Source organism: Phalaenopsis equestris, unplaced genomic scaffold, assembly GCF_001263595.1.
Source record: "Phalaenopsis equestris unplaced genomic scaffold, ASM126359v1 Scaffold000036, whole genome shotgun sequence".
Classification (NCBI taxonomy): domain Eukaryota; kingdom Viridiplantae; phylum Streptophyta; class Magnoliopsida; order Asparagales; family Orchidaceae; genus Phalaenopsis; species Phalaenopsis equestris.
The window spans coordinates 624,768-640,114 of NW_018164478.1; the positions used below are offsets into that span (position 1 = coordinate 624,768).

At 34.5% G+C, this 15,347-nt stretch overlaps 1 protein-coding gene across 2 annotated transcripts in view; it reads left to right on the top strand.

Moving 5' to 3' along the window:
* The first annotated feature begins 568 nt into the window (after positions 1–568).
* Positions 569–15,347, top strand: part of LOC110018879 (uncharacterized membrane protein YuiD) — a 33,003-nt gene continuing 18,224 nt past the window's right edge. The window contains exons 1-2 of one of the 2 annotated variants that reach the window (XM_020716343.1): positions 569–869; positions 9,144–9,300. In XM_020716343.1, coding sequence (XP_020572002.1) covers positions 724–869; positions 9,144–9,300 — 303 coding nt within the window. In that variant the 5' untranslated portion in view covers positions 569–723. The remainder of the gene's footprint in view (positions 870–9,143; positions 9,301–15,347) is intronic. The other variant, XM_020716344.1, reaches the window with a different exon arrangement.

Consider the following 15,347-nt stretch of genomic DNA (forward strand, 5'->3'; position numbering starts at 1 on the left):
TTTGGGCTGCACTTTTGTATATGACATTTGATATTATTTATTTATTTATTTTAATAAATTTGATTCAAATTATTTGTTTAGTTGAGGCCCCTTTTGACTAATGGGTATTATGGCTTGTCTAACTTTGGGCCCGTTTGGGGCAGCTTATAAGTGCGGGGGTGTTTTGAAAATGCCGCACCTTTTGGATCCTATATTTCGTTCGCTTATCTGAAAATGCAGTTTCATTTTTACACTAAACACAGACCGCGGCTACGGGCCGCGTTTCAGGATAAACTGTTTAACCTGAAATGCACAGACTGCTCCAAACTCATCTTTTATTTTATTTAATTATTTTATTTATTAAATTTGATTCAAATTATCTGTTTAGTTGAGGTCTGATTTAATTTTAATTTTTTTTAATATTTGATTAAATTTGAATTAGATTCTTGATTAAATTTTATAAATGATTCATGATTAAAATTTTATAAATTGTATGCTGCCAAAGACCGCCTTGGAACATTCTTGATTCAATTTAAGGAATATGCGGATCATATTCATACATCACCAACCGTCCGATCGATACCACCTTGATTGCGCTCTCCTCAAAAAATATAAAATTCTCCTTGCCGATCTCGTCTTTCCGTGTCGTTGTTTTCCATTACAAGATGAACGCATTGATTCTTGCCTCGTTATTTCCGCAGTGAAGGAACGGGAATCGTCGAGAAGAAGAGGTGATCAGCGGTGATGGCCCGCATGGGCGGCGCCGATAGCTCTTCTCCCTCTTTGCCGTCTTCGTTGTCCAATTCTGGATCGGCTTTTCAGAATTACCCTTTGATTTCAGCTCTGGTGGCCTTCGCGGTGGCGCAGTCGATCAAGTTCTTCACCACTTGGTATCTCCTTCTCTCTGCGACCCTCTTAACCTTGATCTTGCCCTGAGTTTAGAGAACAGATGGCGTTTATTTTGGGTTTGTTTCTTACTTTTTTAGGTTTTGATTTTAAAGGTATTAACGGCTATGAGAATATGGTTTTAGCGAACGGGCATTGGTTTGTATATAAGATCGGACTATCGAGGTCTAAGGGCTGAATTCGACTTTCTTTATTTGTTTGTTTTTGTTATTTCCCCCTATTTTTTGGCGGGGAAGATGAAGGTTGGAAGGTTGGGTTGGGTGTTATCTATTTTCTTTCTTGTGTTTCTTTTCTCAGGAAAGAGGGTATAGTGGGCATAATTTGATAAAATGATTTATTCCATGTAATTTTGAGCCTTATGAGAGAATCCTTTATTTTCATCAAGATTTATATTTCTGTATAAAGCAACTCATCTCATATAAGAAAACAATTGAATGAGCTTTTGCTATTAGATCTCTACTATCAAACATCTAGTTTGTATAGTTTTATACATATTTGGGAGCTAAACTGTGGAAAGAAAAACTTGAACTTTCAGTTTCTGATGAAAACAATCACAATACATACAAGTGAACTATTTTATTGATGATTCATGTTCTAAATGGTTCATATGATGCGAAGAAGTTTTATTTATTGCTGAATGTGATTTTTTTTTTAATGCTTTGGGAGTAAAACTAAGAATCAAAGTGCCAGTGAAAAAGGAGCATGGAGATGGCAATGAAGCATCTGACAAAATACTAAGATTACATGGAAATTTTAAAAAAGTATTTTAAAGTTAGAATAATATTACCAAGTGTAAATTGGGTAGAGGTTATTTAAAGGTATTAGTTAAAGCACACAAAGATACCAAAATTTCTTGGAAAGGTTATTATTTGTTCATGACATGCTTATCGCCCATTAGTAGTTTTCATTACTACTTGGAAAAATGGTTTGGTAAAAACTAGGTATCCATCCTTCTTAAGGAGCAGTGGTTCTTTTAAAATAGAAAACTAGTTACAGTTTAGTCTTCTACATTTATCACTTGATTATTGTTTTTTCAAATTCTGTAAAACGGCATACCATATACTAGTATTTTTTTCATCTTTTTTTTTTAATGTAGAAAGAAGGGCTACTTATCTTTTCAAGGATTTCTTTATTATATCTTCTACCATATGTAATGAATACATACAGTTAGATTCCATGGTTAGATTCTAAGGTCAATATTGGCAAATAGGTTACTCACACTGAGTGCTTATTGGCGTGTTTACTTTAATAAGTGGCATGATGATATGCTTTGGCTCATCAAAATGGTGAAAAATGACCATAAATAGTTTCTTTATATGTTTACTCCATCCCATGTAGCATGCAGCATAAGGAATATTTACAAATGTAGTATATATAAAGCTACGTGCAATGATTTGTAAAAATGTTGTAGGTATAACCTTAAGGGAAGAATCATATTTTTCTTAATATTTTTTATAAGGCATCTGTTTTATGTGGTTTTATGTTGCCATTCTTTTCACAAATTTATATCCGGGAAACTTGCAACAGAGAGTGCTATATTGCTTGTGCAAGTTCTCTTTAACTCCATGTTGACCTCGCTTTCGATCGAGGTGCAGTTTTCCCCTCATTAGTTGCCTAGGATCTAGCCGTAGGACCTTTCTGTCGACTACTCTTAGAAAACTAGTGAAGGAGTCCTCTCCGTTAGCAATTCTGAACTTTTCTTCGCTCGACTTGACGTTCCATATAGTAGTTTTGACCGTTATTGCTTAGCAGGTAAGACTACTCTGAAGGAACTCAGGGAGTATTCCTATAGGACTGTCGGCCTTAGGATTGACTGTACTCGTTGATTTGGCGCCGGCGCGCTCTTCGCCGTCCTATTTAATCGAGCTCGAGCTGAATTTTTGACGTGATTTGAATCGCGACGCGTTTGTCCCAATCGTCGACGGAGTTGCCTAAACGACTTTGGATGACAAAACGGACTGCGCCGACGAGTCTGGAACATCGATTTTGCCTAAGGGGGACGTTTGTCTCACCGCGATGACACGTTTGGAAAAAAATATACATTTAAGTGTTAATTATAATAACAAACAATATATTATTATTATTATTATAATTAATACCTTATATTAATTCTAACCTAATTTCATTATCTCCCCCTCCCCTCGGTTAAGTCTCGACCTCGTGGACCTCTGCCCTAGCTTCGACTCGTTCGTTCCACCTAGCCCGCTCCTTCTTGTCGTTGGAGTCTCGTTCCCGCGCTCGCCTCACGCACGCGGGATGATCCCGCGACCCATCCCTTATCGTATCTCATCCTCTGCGGGGATTTCATCCTTTGCTTCTCGCACGCCCTTATGGAGGCGTCTGCTCCTCTCAATCCTTCGAATCGTATACGATCTCCTAATCATTTCTTCTCCAGTTCTCTGGTCTATATAAGGCTTTTGTTGGTGCGTTTCAGGGGGCCGAAAATTTTCTCAGGGAAGGGAAAATTCTGTCAAATTTCTTTCTCACTTTCTTCTTTAGTTCCTAGTGTTCCGGTTGGCTTCCTCTGGCTGTTGAAGAGGAGTGTAGGTTGTGAAGTATTCTCTTTCTGAAATCCCTGTATTACATTCTGCTTTAAGGAGGTACCTTCCTCCCCCCCTTTGCACCTTGCTTCCTTTCGGTTTTCTCTCTGCCGAGCCACTGAGAATGACTATGTTGGATGGTACAACATGCTAGTTTATTATTGCGCCTATACTTTGAGATATTTATTACTTGAGCATGTGAAATAGAATGACAGACATGTTTTAGGGGCTGGACATGGTTGTTTGCTTAGGATAGTGAGAATGTGGCATGTTATTAGCTTCTCTCTTTTCTTTTTTTACTTAAAGCAATTGGAAATGTGATGAATATGGGCTTGAAGATAACATATGCTCCTCTGGAATACATGTTGGGATGCACTACGAGGCTTTTTTTTTATTCACTCTTGCTTAGCATGAACTATTGAAAAACTTGTTTTGCTTTTCATATATATATGTGGAGTTCGGTTTTGATTCCCTGTGGCTTTTCCTGACCTGAAATGCATGCTATCAGAAAATTTTCTGTAATTTCGAAAGCCATGTAACTTGTTTTGATATCTTGGTTTATCTCTTCGTGAAGCATCCTTTTGCTCAAATCTATGTTGGAAACTGTTTCTCGCTTGAAGTAATTGAGTTGGTGACCCGAATATGTTTTCCATGTCATTGTTCTTTTTGAGACATATATTGGCTCCATATCTTGATGTTTCAAAATCTTGTGAGCTGTTCTTTAGTTTTAAATGGCTCGGTTTTACCTTGAAGTGTCTGGAACTTTAATTTCTATTAGAGCTTGGGTCTTAATCTATGCTCGGGCCCTGTTTTAACCTTGAATGGTTCGGTTTCTAGCCTCCATTGGGGCTCGGTTTCGCCTGATCTAGCTCTTGTTCTTTGTCTAACCATGAGGCTTATTTTTCGCGTGGGATCTATATGTTGTTGGTCACTTCAAGACCAATATATGTGCATGTTTATCCCCAAATGATTTAAAATTGGTGCAGGGCGTGGTGTTACTTGTTCTTGGCCCTACTCGAGAGTTTGGCTTGGTTTGGCTTTGCCTTTTCTGGACCTTACCCGAGAGCTGGTTTTTTAGGGTGGGCTCGGTTTTGCTTGCTTTGACCTTGTTTTGGCCTTGAATGACTCGGTTTTAGCTTTCCTTGGAGCTTGGATTTACTTGTTTTGGCTCTTACCCGAGAAGTGGTTTGGAGGAGGGGCTTGATTTCGTTTTTTCTGGCCATTACCCGAGGGCTTGTTGAGAGCCTGTTTTGTGCCCCTTTTTTTGGCTCCTACCCGCGAGTTAGTTGGAGCTTGGTTGTGCGTTTTTGGCCTTACCCGTAAAACCTATTGGGGATGGCTTAATTTGATCTAGTCCGTCTTGTTGGGTTTGAAAGATTTGGATGATTGTTGATGGATCAAATCTGTTATTTCAAAATGAGGGTTATATCTTGTACTCTCTTATATATATCAAATATCTTCATATAATTGAGTAGGGTTGCCTCAGCCGTGAGCCTTACTTGTCGTTTCTTGGGTTGTCTTTGGTGGTGGGCTTTAGCAGCTGCCCCTTTGTTGCTTTGGCTGAGAGCCTTAGCTGTTGTTCATTTATTTGTTGAAGCTCGGCCGTGAGCTTCTATGTGGTTTTAATCAGAGGATTTCATATTTATTTGATACGAGGAGATTTTCATTAAATCTGGAATTGAATAGCTTTAATGTTGATATGATTTTTGGAAGTATAAGTGGTCGCCGTCCCAGGGTTATTTTCCTTTTGTTTAAAATGTGAAATTTGGGAGATTTCCGAATTTTATTTTGGGAGAATACTTGGTTGAGACAAATTGATTTCATAAAAGATATCTTTGGGGTTTGAATACCGACATTATGAGGTCATTTTGCCTTGGGTTGATCCACTTATGAAAACGTGAGAAAATGATATCCTTTCGGATTGCTTCAAGGATCTTCGGGCTTTTCTTTTCAGGTCTTTTCGTCACGAATTTTGAGAGCTAATTCATCCTTTATTCTTTTCGATGTTTTTGGTGAATCAGTCTCTTCTCTCTCTCACCCCATTTTTTGTTCTTTTTTTTCTTGTTTCTTGGTTTGATTTTTGATGCTTATGTCTGATACATAAGTGTCCACGTATAGCCTTTTGCTATACATGAAACCATCAAACAAGGTTGCAAGTAAGTCAGTTTTGTTTTGGAGCTTAGGGCGGTGATGACAAAGACACACTGGAGATAGAATATAATGATATGTCATTCTATGACATCGGGATCCGATTCAGGAACCCGGTGAGCTGTAGGATGATAGTATTATTCACCGGCACAAGAGTAGCGGGAGTTGACCCGAATCTCCTTAGGTTGTTGGTGGTCTTATGCCCGACAGCGCGATCGACTCGTGGACAACTACTTTTCAAAATTGATAAAAACAAATTTGATAAGAATAAATACACCTTTTTCTAAAACAAAAATATATTTTCGCTACAAATAAAATAGATACAACCCCTTATGTATGCTTGAAATTTATGTGCATGCTAACAATATAAAATTTAAGTATATTTTTAAACATTGGTTGTCCACCTGTTGATTACCTGTTTGGGCTAAGGAGTACCCTCCTGAGTTAGTCGTACCCTCCTGAGTTAGGTTCGATAGGACACCCTTCTAGTTGAGTGCGGACTTTATACATCCGGGTGACCGAGTAGCCTTCGACGACCCTCGAGTACTAATACATAGTTGAGCCTAGCCCCGACCCGAGTGCTTGGGGTCCCCTCTTTTCGGACTTTTTTATATGTTTTTCTTGAAATTTTTGGACAAAACACTCGTGGTCTCTTCTCGGGATTTTACCGTGTCTTCTACGATTTTAATAGATTTGTCGATTCGTCGGTTTCCTTGCATTTCTCTTGTCATGAGTCTTTTGACGATCTTTCTCGAAATTTCTCGACGATGTTTCTTTTTTTTCGTTTATATAAAGCATTTCAGACTGTTTCCTCAAGTTTTGTTACTTGTACATGTTGCATCAATTACACCTAAGGAACAGCGGATCTCTCAGGTATACAAGTTTGTTTTATGTTTACAACATGTTATTCTCTTATAATCACTTCCCTGCTGTACCTTTTACTTTTCTTTACACCGCATGTTGTACTGCTTTCTTTACTGCATACTCTACTGCTTGTCTTGTGCTACATATTCTACTGTTATGCTGTACACTATATAACTTCAACATGTTCCCTATAAAATATCTGAAGAAATACAACCATAGGGCCGCTGAATTTGACATTATAACCTGACATTCTAGAAAACTTAAACTCGTCACGACAAGGAGCTTGGAACTAGAGCTGTGGGCAACACGATCATCTTTAACAGCAGAACATGTCTTCCCAGCAAAACCTTCCCCGCCCCCCCCTTCATTTTCTAGAAATTAAAACAACAATCCATAGGATTTCGAGGTTGTTCGCCTAACGAAACATAAATTCTCAATCTTTTCTTTAGACATTTGTATAGCTCTGCTGTACGATCTAAGCCCTAACTCGTTTGAGGATTCTGAGGTTGTCGTTCGTTACGACATAATCCTCACATCTTCCAGGCTACTTATGTAATCGTTTTATACAAGTGTAAGCTTTAAATAAATAAATTTGGCAGGATAAAACACTTGAATAATTTCTCCTCTAAACTGGAACCAAACCATAGGATAGACTGGGAAGTCACCGAGGTTCTCCTTCGGATCTGTGACATTCCCTAGTTCTTCCTCCTTTAGATTCTACAATAAATGTTTCAAGTTTGAACCATTCCTCTTTGCACACCTCTTTGTCCGATTTTGTTGAAAAGTCCTATCTTTTTGATCACCTTGAAGATAATTTTTCCTGATTTTTATCGAAAGTATTCTTAGGTGACTACGGTTGTCTAAAATGTAATTAACTATAGGGGTTTGCCCTTATAGGAAGCTTTTCCGAACCCAGCTTAAAATAAACCCTATTTAATTTTGCATATTAAATAGGAGAATTTATAGCAAATAAAATAGTTTCGCAGACCAAACGGACGTCATATATTTCTTAGTTTATTTGATCGAGCATCATCCTCAAGTCTTGTGTTTATCCCTCGGGATAGATACATGATTTAAGGTAGAACGCTTTTTCATTTAAACTGTGAAGATTATGGGGTTAGTTTGATTTCATATTTTTCTAAACTTAAATCTATATGTAAATTAAAACGTCCTTCCGAAACGGACGACGAGATTTCGATTCCGGTGGCCGATAGCTTCTTAAGGGCAACTCCCCCAACTTTTTGTCGCCGACAGTCCATAACCATGGAAAAATGATTGTAATTATAATGTTGTCCAAGCATACTTTTTCTAAACGATTTGCTTCAGTGTGAGGAAGTTGAGCTTCACAGTGACACAATGATGCGCACATGTCACGATGCTTCACATGCTAGTGTGCGCGCCGCAATCTCTCGGTTTTTAGACATGTTCGGTTCAACTTATTGAGTGATTCACACATCATATCAAATGGTATTAAGAATAAAAAACAAAACAATAAACTCGTTGGTCTTTGGCTTTTGAAACCCTGGACCTTCTCACTTCTCTGTCTCTCATTTTCCTTCTCTCTAAAACTATCACACCTGGTCACCAGGCATAAATTAAGATCACAAAAATCCAATGTGATGAGCTGAGGTGAATTAATTTTGAAGTAATCCTATTTAACAATAGGCGGAATGAAGGTTGCAACAATTGTTGCTGTTCTCAATTCTATGTGAATTGTTTTTACTTGTGTTGCGATGCTACACGCCTTCTGCCATCATATTTGGCTTGAGAATCATGCCGATAACACATAAATTTTGACGCTATCACCACCTCAGGCATGAGATTTGAAGCAAACCAATTTCCAACAATTCTCATTCGCTGTCTTCTTGTTGTTACCTTTTTTATTATATACACGTCTGAAATGATCTAATTTGATAACTTGTTTTCATTAAGATGATTATTCAAAGCCATCTTTTAGAGCTTATAATGAAGAACACTAGCAACAATATGACTTGCTGATTATGCGTATCATTTGTAGATCTGTATCGTTGAAGTTCACAAAACATATCTCTTTGAAGTGGATATTTATATCAGTCTCATGATTATTATCAATCTTTTGTTAATAACAGTTTTATGTCATTATCTCACTATATTTTTATGTATTATGGTTGATCACCTTTTGCCTACTACAAAAATTTCGAAAAGGTTTCATGGAATCCATTCTCTGATTTAAATTCAATATCATTATAAAATTTCACAAGGGACATATATGTGCAACATTCTACTAGTTGAAGACGCAACTCAACATATTCTTCCACAAACATAAATCTAAATAGAAACATAGAATTGAAAGTGCACTTAAGTTGTGAGATGGAAGATCTCCTAAAAGAGTTGTGGAGTTTGCTCGTGAATATCATAGAATTGAAAGTGCGCTTAAGTTGGGAGATGGAATTACTCAAAAAAGAGTTGGGTTAAAAGAGGAAGAACGTGCGTAAGATGTTTGAAAGTTGTGCAAAATATGATTAAGATCATGTCAATGGGCTTGATTAAATAAGATTAACAGAAATGACAAATTCTTGTTTTCTTGAAACAATTTTCTTAACTTGTATCATTAACTCCCTTATTTCATGAACCTCTACTCTAAGTTAAACTTTCTAATCCTGAAGTTAAATTATAATAATTTTATGGGCTATCTTAGTAAGAAGTTTAATTTTCTTAGAATTACAGGTACAAAGAAAGTAGATGGGATGTTAAACGACTTGTTGGATCAGGTGGGATGCCATCATCCCATTCTTCTACAGTAACAGCCCTTGCAGTAGCTATTGGATTTCAAGATGGCTTTGGCAGTTCTCTATTTGCGACTGCTATGGTATTTGCTTGTGTGGTAAGCTATTTATGTTCTAATTTTCTTCTCAAAGTTTTTGCTTTTGGACAATAGCATATTTTTTACCAAAATTTTGCTTTAAAGTTTTTCATTTTCAACCAATCATGGTTAGGGGTGACATACCTCAATCCAAACTCATCAAATCCTTGGACACTTTTGAGTATGAGTTGTTAAATGCCCCATTTGATATATATGAAAATTTATAAATAGTTGGGCTTTGTTAACAACTTGATCTACCTAACTACAATTTTTAAATAGAGTAAATAAGTGCCACTACAAGCACAGAAGTGGCAAAATGTGATTTACTATACACATATATTGGATAGGTATGACTTAGCATGACTTACATGACTTTTTGTAAGCTTTTATGGACTTAAATGTGTAATATATATGCATATCTGCCTATATAAATTTAATAATACTAGGTATGATTTTAAAATAAAAAAAGAAAGCTTGCAAATTGTTCTAAAAAATTTAGACTTTGAGCACATATGTGTGGTTGTTTTTGCCTATTTGCTTGTGTTCACATGTTCATATATGTATTTTTCTTTATTTGTATGTATTATTTTTTTTTTACTTTTTGTTTTTTGCTTATGACCATGCTCGCATGAGTTTCTCTTTATTTTTTATAAATAATAATCATTAATTTGCAAATGCGGATACATACATTTTCACTTATTGCTGTATGTTCATGTTCATATCTTTTTAATTAAAATTTTTATAACCCTTAAACATATATTTTGACGTAGTCTGTACATTGTATCATTATCATGGTTTATTGTTGATATTGAATCATTTGAGATACTTGTTTAGGCATGTTTCAGTACGTACCTGTTCAACTCTAAAGATTTTTTATTTTTTATTTTTTCCTTCAGTGCTTTCTTTTTCACCTCCTAAGTGAAGTGGTTTTGTATGTGTTTTCATTAAACGAGAAATGCTGAAAGATAAAGGTCTTAGAATTAGTTGAATAAAAACTGAATATATGATATGTAATTTTTTGTTCTATGGATGCTAGTGTTGAAAAACTAAATTTGGTGCTCATAACTAAATTGATTGTGGTGAAAATGATAATTTTAAGATGGAGGTATGAATAAATTAGAAATAATAAATTTTTTGAGGGAGAACTTGTTTTTGTCCTTGAATTCCTCCATTGCTACCCCCATGTATATGATGGTTTACAAAATCTTATTTAGGTTATATGTACATTTACATGCTCGATTCATGACAAATTGTCAGTTTTAGAATTTTTTGAGAAAAAAAATTAAATTATCCAATGATTATTCATTTTTGGCATTTTAATGCTTCGACTATAAAGCTAAATCGAAACAGTAGTTTAAAGGCTGTCAAAATCTGAAATTTAATAGTAAACTTGAGAACGAAATTAAAATATGCAGCTATTAGGATTTACGTCACATAGAAAAATCAAATTTTAATGAGCTTAACAAAGTTTGTTCACATATAACGAATCACAAATTACTAGGATGAGAGAACATTGATTGATATTACCGGATAGAAAATTCATATATTGTGTTGGTACAAGGAGAAACTTTATTTCTCACAAAAATATTGTGATGCTTCTTTCAGACTTAAAAAATTTACGTTCAACCAGCACTCACAAGCTCTAGAGAAATCTGAAATTTTATTGAACTATTTAATGGATTCTTACACGCCTCAGTGATCTTAAAGAAAAACCTAAAATAGGCAGCTTCCTCAAAATCTCATAACTTGGCCCAAAAATTTAAACCTTAATATCAAAAATCACATAAGAACAATAATTTTCTATTGAACAAATTTTAACGAAAGCAAAAATTCCCAAGTCAATTAAAAACATCAAGCTTCAGTCATCACTACATTGAGATTTGGAAAATAGAACAAAAAAAATATTTGCAGCCTTCTATTGCAGGATCAAAGGACATAGCTGAATAAAACAGCAATCGACTCTCATAGAAATCACATGCTAGTTATCAAAGTAAAGGTGCAAGATACAGCAATCAGTGATGATTATATAGAAAGGAAGATGAAGAGTTGTGAGTAACAAGGCTATATCAATAAGGTGCCTGACCAATCCGACAACAATGTTGGCACCAAATCAATGAAAACTTGTAGTAGTAATCTTACAAAAAAAGCTTTGGTTGAATATAGAAACTAAAGAATTTACCATATGTTGAAATAGGGAATTGAAAACAACTAAAATAGAGATCCAATAATCGGTAAATAAATTAAGTTTGCAGATTTAAGAAATAAATCCATGCTGACCAGTGAATCATAATATTAGAGAATACAATCTATAATCATAATTGCTATGTTGGTGCCTAGCGTAAGGACAATTTTGTATTTTGTATGCCTAAAGGTAATTTAGTCTTTTATTATTATTATTGCTTGATATAAATAGGATTTTTTTTTTGTTCAGGGTTAGGTTTATGCATGAGATTATTGTTGAGTCTTAAGTTTAGGGTTTGGTAGAGATTTCGTATCTCTGGACTTGTAAGAATTGGGAGAGATTGTCTGCCTCTTGAATTGTAGGTGCTGATCTCCGATTTTGAGAAGGATTGTATCAAATACTTGCCATAGAAATGATGCATCAAATATACTATAAAAGATCAAATAACTATTAACAAATTAAAACAACCTCAAAATTTTGAATATCCATACACTTTTCTCAACGCACATGTCTTGTGCTTCCAAACAATATAAATCCATGATTTTCCTTAAAACTATCAACTTTGTTGGATTCAACTCGGTGAATTGAGGGCATAATTGACGTGCTTCCAACGAGATAATTTATGAATCGTCACTAATAGCTTGTTTTGCTGGTGTATAAGATGCCTTTGATGTCAATTATTAGTAGTTGATATAATCTCATCAATTAAAATAACTTTGGGAATCAAATAAGTATATTACTTGGTAAGGTGTTGGAGGTTGATTCATAAAAAAGGAGAAAAAAAGAGAGGAATTCATGACATTAGTATCATATTTATGTAAAAAGTCAAATTAAATTCAATGAAGATTGGATTAATGCCAATACTTTCTGGAGTTTGTAAGTTATAAGTATTCTTCTCAATAAGTTATATGATTTTTTCTCTTTGCATTTCTTGCTGTTAATTTTCTTAATTTCTGTGTAGGAATATTTTTCAAGGTTCAAACACACTGTTACCTTATCACTAGTTTTAATTCCACATATCTCTTGCTCAAAGCAGCAGCAGACTTATAACTTTTAGAATTAATAATCAATTTCTTGCAATTTTTTCTTGCAAGTCATTGTGTGAATGTTTATGTAAACTCGTCAGGTCTAGATGCTATATGAAGTTTAACAAGGCTTTTAGGTTTTATATTTTGATGCCTAATAATAATTTTAAATGGGCTCATATTAGTAGACCTATTGACAAACTAATTACGTGCAATCTCATTTATAAATAATATAAAATTTTGACCAAATGGATGCTTGAACTAGACATTATAAATCACTACTTTTATTAGCTACCTTAGTTTGTTGATGATGAGTTTTCTCATGCTTTTCCACTGAGTTCGTCAACTTATGAAGTTTAGTCAAAGATGACGGTTTAAAGCAACGCGCGTAGTTTAACAACATCACTAAAATACAATATGGATAAAAAATTGCAAACTATTGAGTGAAATGAGCCATTTTAGACAAAGCAATTCATTACCATCAAAAAAGAGAGATATTTCCTCAAGGTTTCTGTTAATTCTAGAATAAACTTAACATACTCTTAAGATTTGTAAGGAATGAGTAAAGGTTTGTAAAGCAGTTTAACTCTCATGTGTATTCCTATAGAAGTTCAATTTGCATAGCATGTAAAATAATGTTAAGTTTATTCTCATGATCAAAACCAGTTACCTTAATTTGCATAGTATGTAAATTAACAACACGATTTAAAGCATCAACATATTTATTTTCAAGTCTAGCACTATGTTTTAACTCTCATGTGTGTGTATTCCTATAGAAGTTCAATTTGCATAGCATGCTGATGCTGTAATTTTTTTTTTTTGGGACTTGATGAGTAGAATATATGATAAATTATTTAATTAATAAGTAGTGCCTATAATATTGAATTGAATGCAAAACAACAAAATTTGATTATTTCTATTTTTTCTCATTGAATTTCTTACTAAAGACATCTGAGTATGTTGAATTGTTAAAGTTTCCCTATGTACTCACAGCTACTTTATATTATTGTGTGTATAGTTTAGTTTTCAAGTTCTTGCATTTAGTAGGAGACTTACTAATAATATTTATGCATATCTTATTGTATATAATGACTTTTACAAATTTCTCCAGTGGCGCTTAGAGCTAAGGTCCCAAACATCTTTCATGTTCAATTTTTAATTTTGCAAATATGTTTAGCATGTCATATAATTGTTTTCAATCAAAATATTTTTAAACTCACTTATCTCATTGAATTCATAGTTATCATCTCCTCTATTATCCTTATAATCGTGATCATCTTCTCTTTTATGCTCAAAGTGTTTCACCTCCATGTAGTGGAACTGCAATCAACCCAAAAACAACATTTAATATTCATAGACTAAACATCACAATAGGTCTCATCACTATATATGACAAGTTAAATTGGTACCAAACACTTTCGTGCTACAAAATTCTTTTTTTTTATATATATATCAAAGCTATTTTATAAAGTTGTGGGTATGATTTAGTTTACAAATTCATGCATTAAATGGTAGATAGTAATAAAATTTGTGCAGCTCTCATTATTAATAATATTTAGGAAGTTTTCCATCATGTTTAAAGCATGTTTGAAAGATACAAGCTGTTCAATCATGTTTGATTTTAGTTATAGAAAATGTTTAGCTTAGCATTTAATGGTTTTCAATCAAAAGATTTTTTGCAACAGTTATCTCATTAAATTCATGCGTATCATTTCCATCATTTTCCCCATAATCAGCCCCTTCAACATTAGTATGCCAATTTTCACTTGAAGGCGGCATTACTCCATTTAGATGTTGCGGGTGCAACACATTGAGTTAGTTTTTAAGTAGATGAACTAATTTTATAAATTGTGGGGAACTTTTTTAGCTAAAAATGTATTGTAAGTTGAATAGTCACATCAAGTGAGCAAATGCTATAAGGTCATTGATAGATCCGTATAAATTAGGGCAAAAAAATATTTTATTTCTCAAAAGCAAAGAATACTACGACAAACATATACAATAAAGGATAAACACCTACAATTCGAGAGGTAGGTGATCTCTTCCAATTCCTACAATTTGAGAGGTAGAAAATTTTACCCAAATCCTAAACCTAAGACTCACAATAATAATCTCATGCATAATCTTAATCCTAAATATATTAGCCATAGTTATACTAAACAATAGTAAATGACAAAAGACAAAATTGCTCTTAGGCACACAAACGACAAAATTGCCTTTAGGTTAGAAAACGACATAATAATACTCCCCTCCCAAAAGATAGTATCATCAAGGTGGAAAAAATGGGAGTGTTCCTCCACCACAATTGTCTTTGCTTTTTTATCTTTTGTCTCTTCATCACACACTGTGAGAACCTGTAATGTTCGTTCATTGTAATAGTGTTATGGGGCAAATTTCTGATCACACCGAAAACATAACCCTCTTGCTCGCTTCGCCTGAATCTCTGTTTCTATAAGGCTCTTGAGCGTCGCTCTTAGTCGTGACCCATGATTTTTATCCTGTGAAGCCTCTCTCTGAACTTTAACTATTTGAGCTTTTGGTATGATTGTGGTTGTGGTTAAGGGGTGTAAACAAGCCCAACCTGAGCGAGCCCAGGCTCAGCTTGTGTTCGGCTCATTTATATTTCGAGCTCAAAAGTGTGTTCGTGTTCGACTCGTTTGCTTGGCGAGCCGAACACGAGCCGTTCACGAACAAAGGCCACCTCAACCCACGTAGCCATAAGATGTTAAGGATTGGGGCAAGCTTTAAAACATCATTTAAATTAATTAATACTTTTATTGATTATAAATCTTTCTAGCTGTGTAGTCAATTAAATTTTTTAAAAATACAACCCATTAAACATATATATATATATATATATA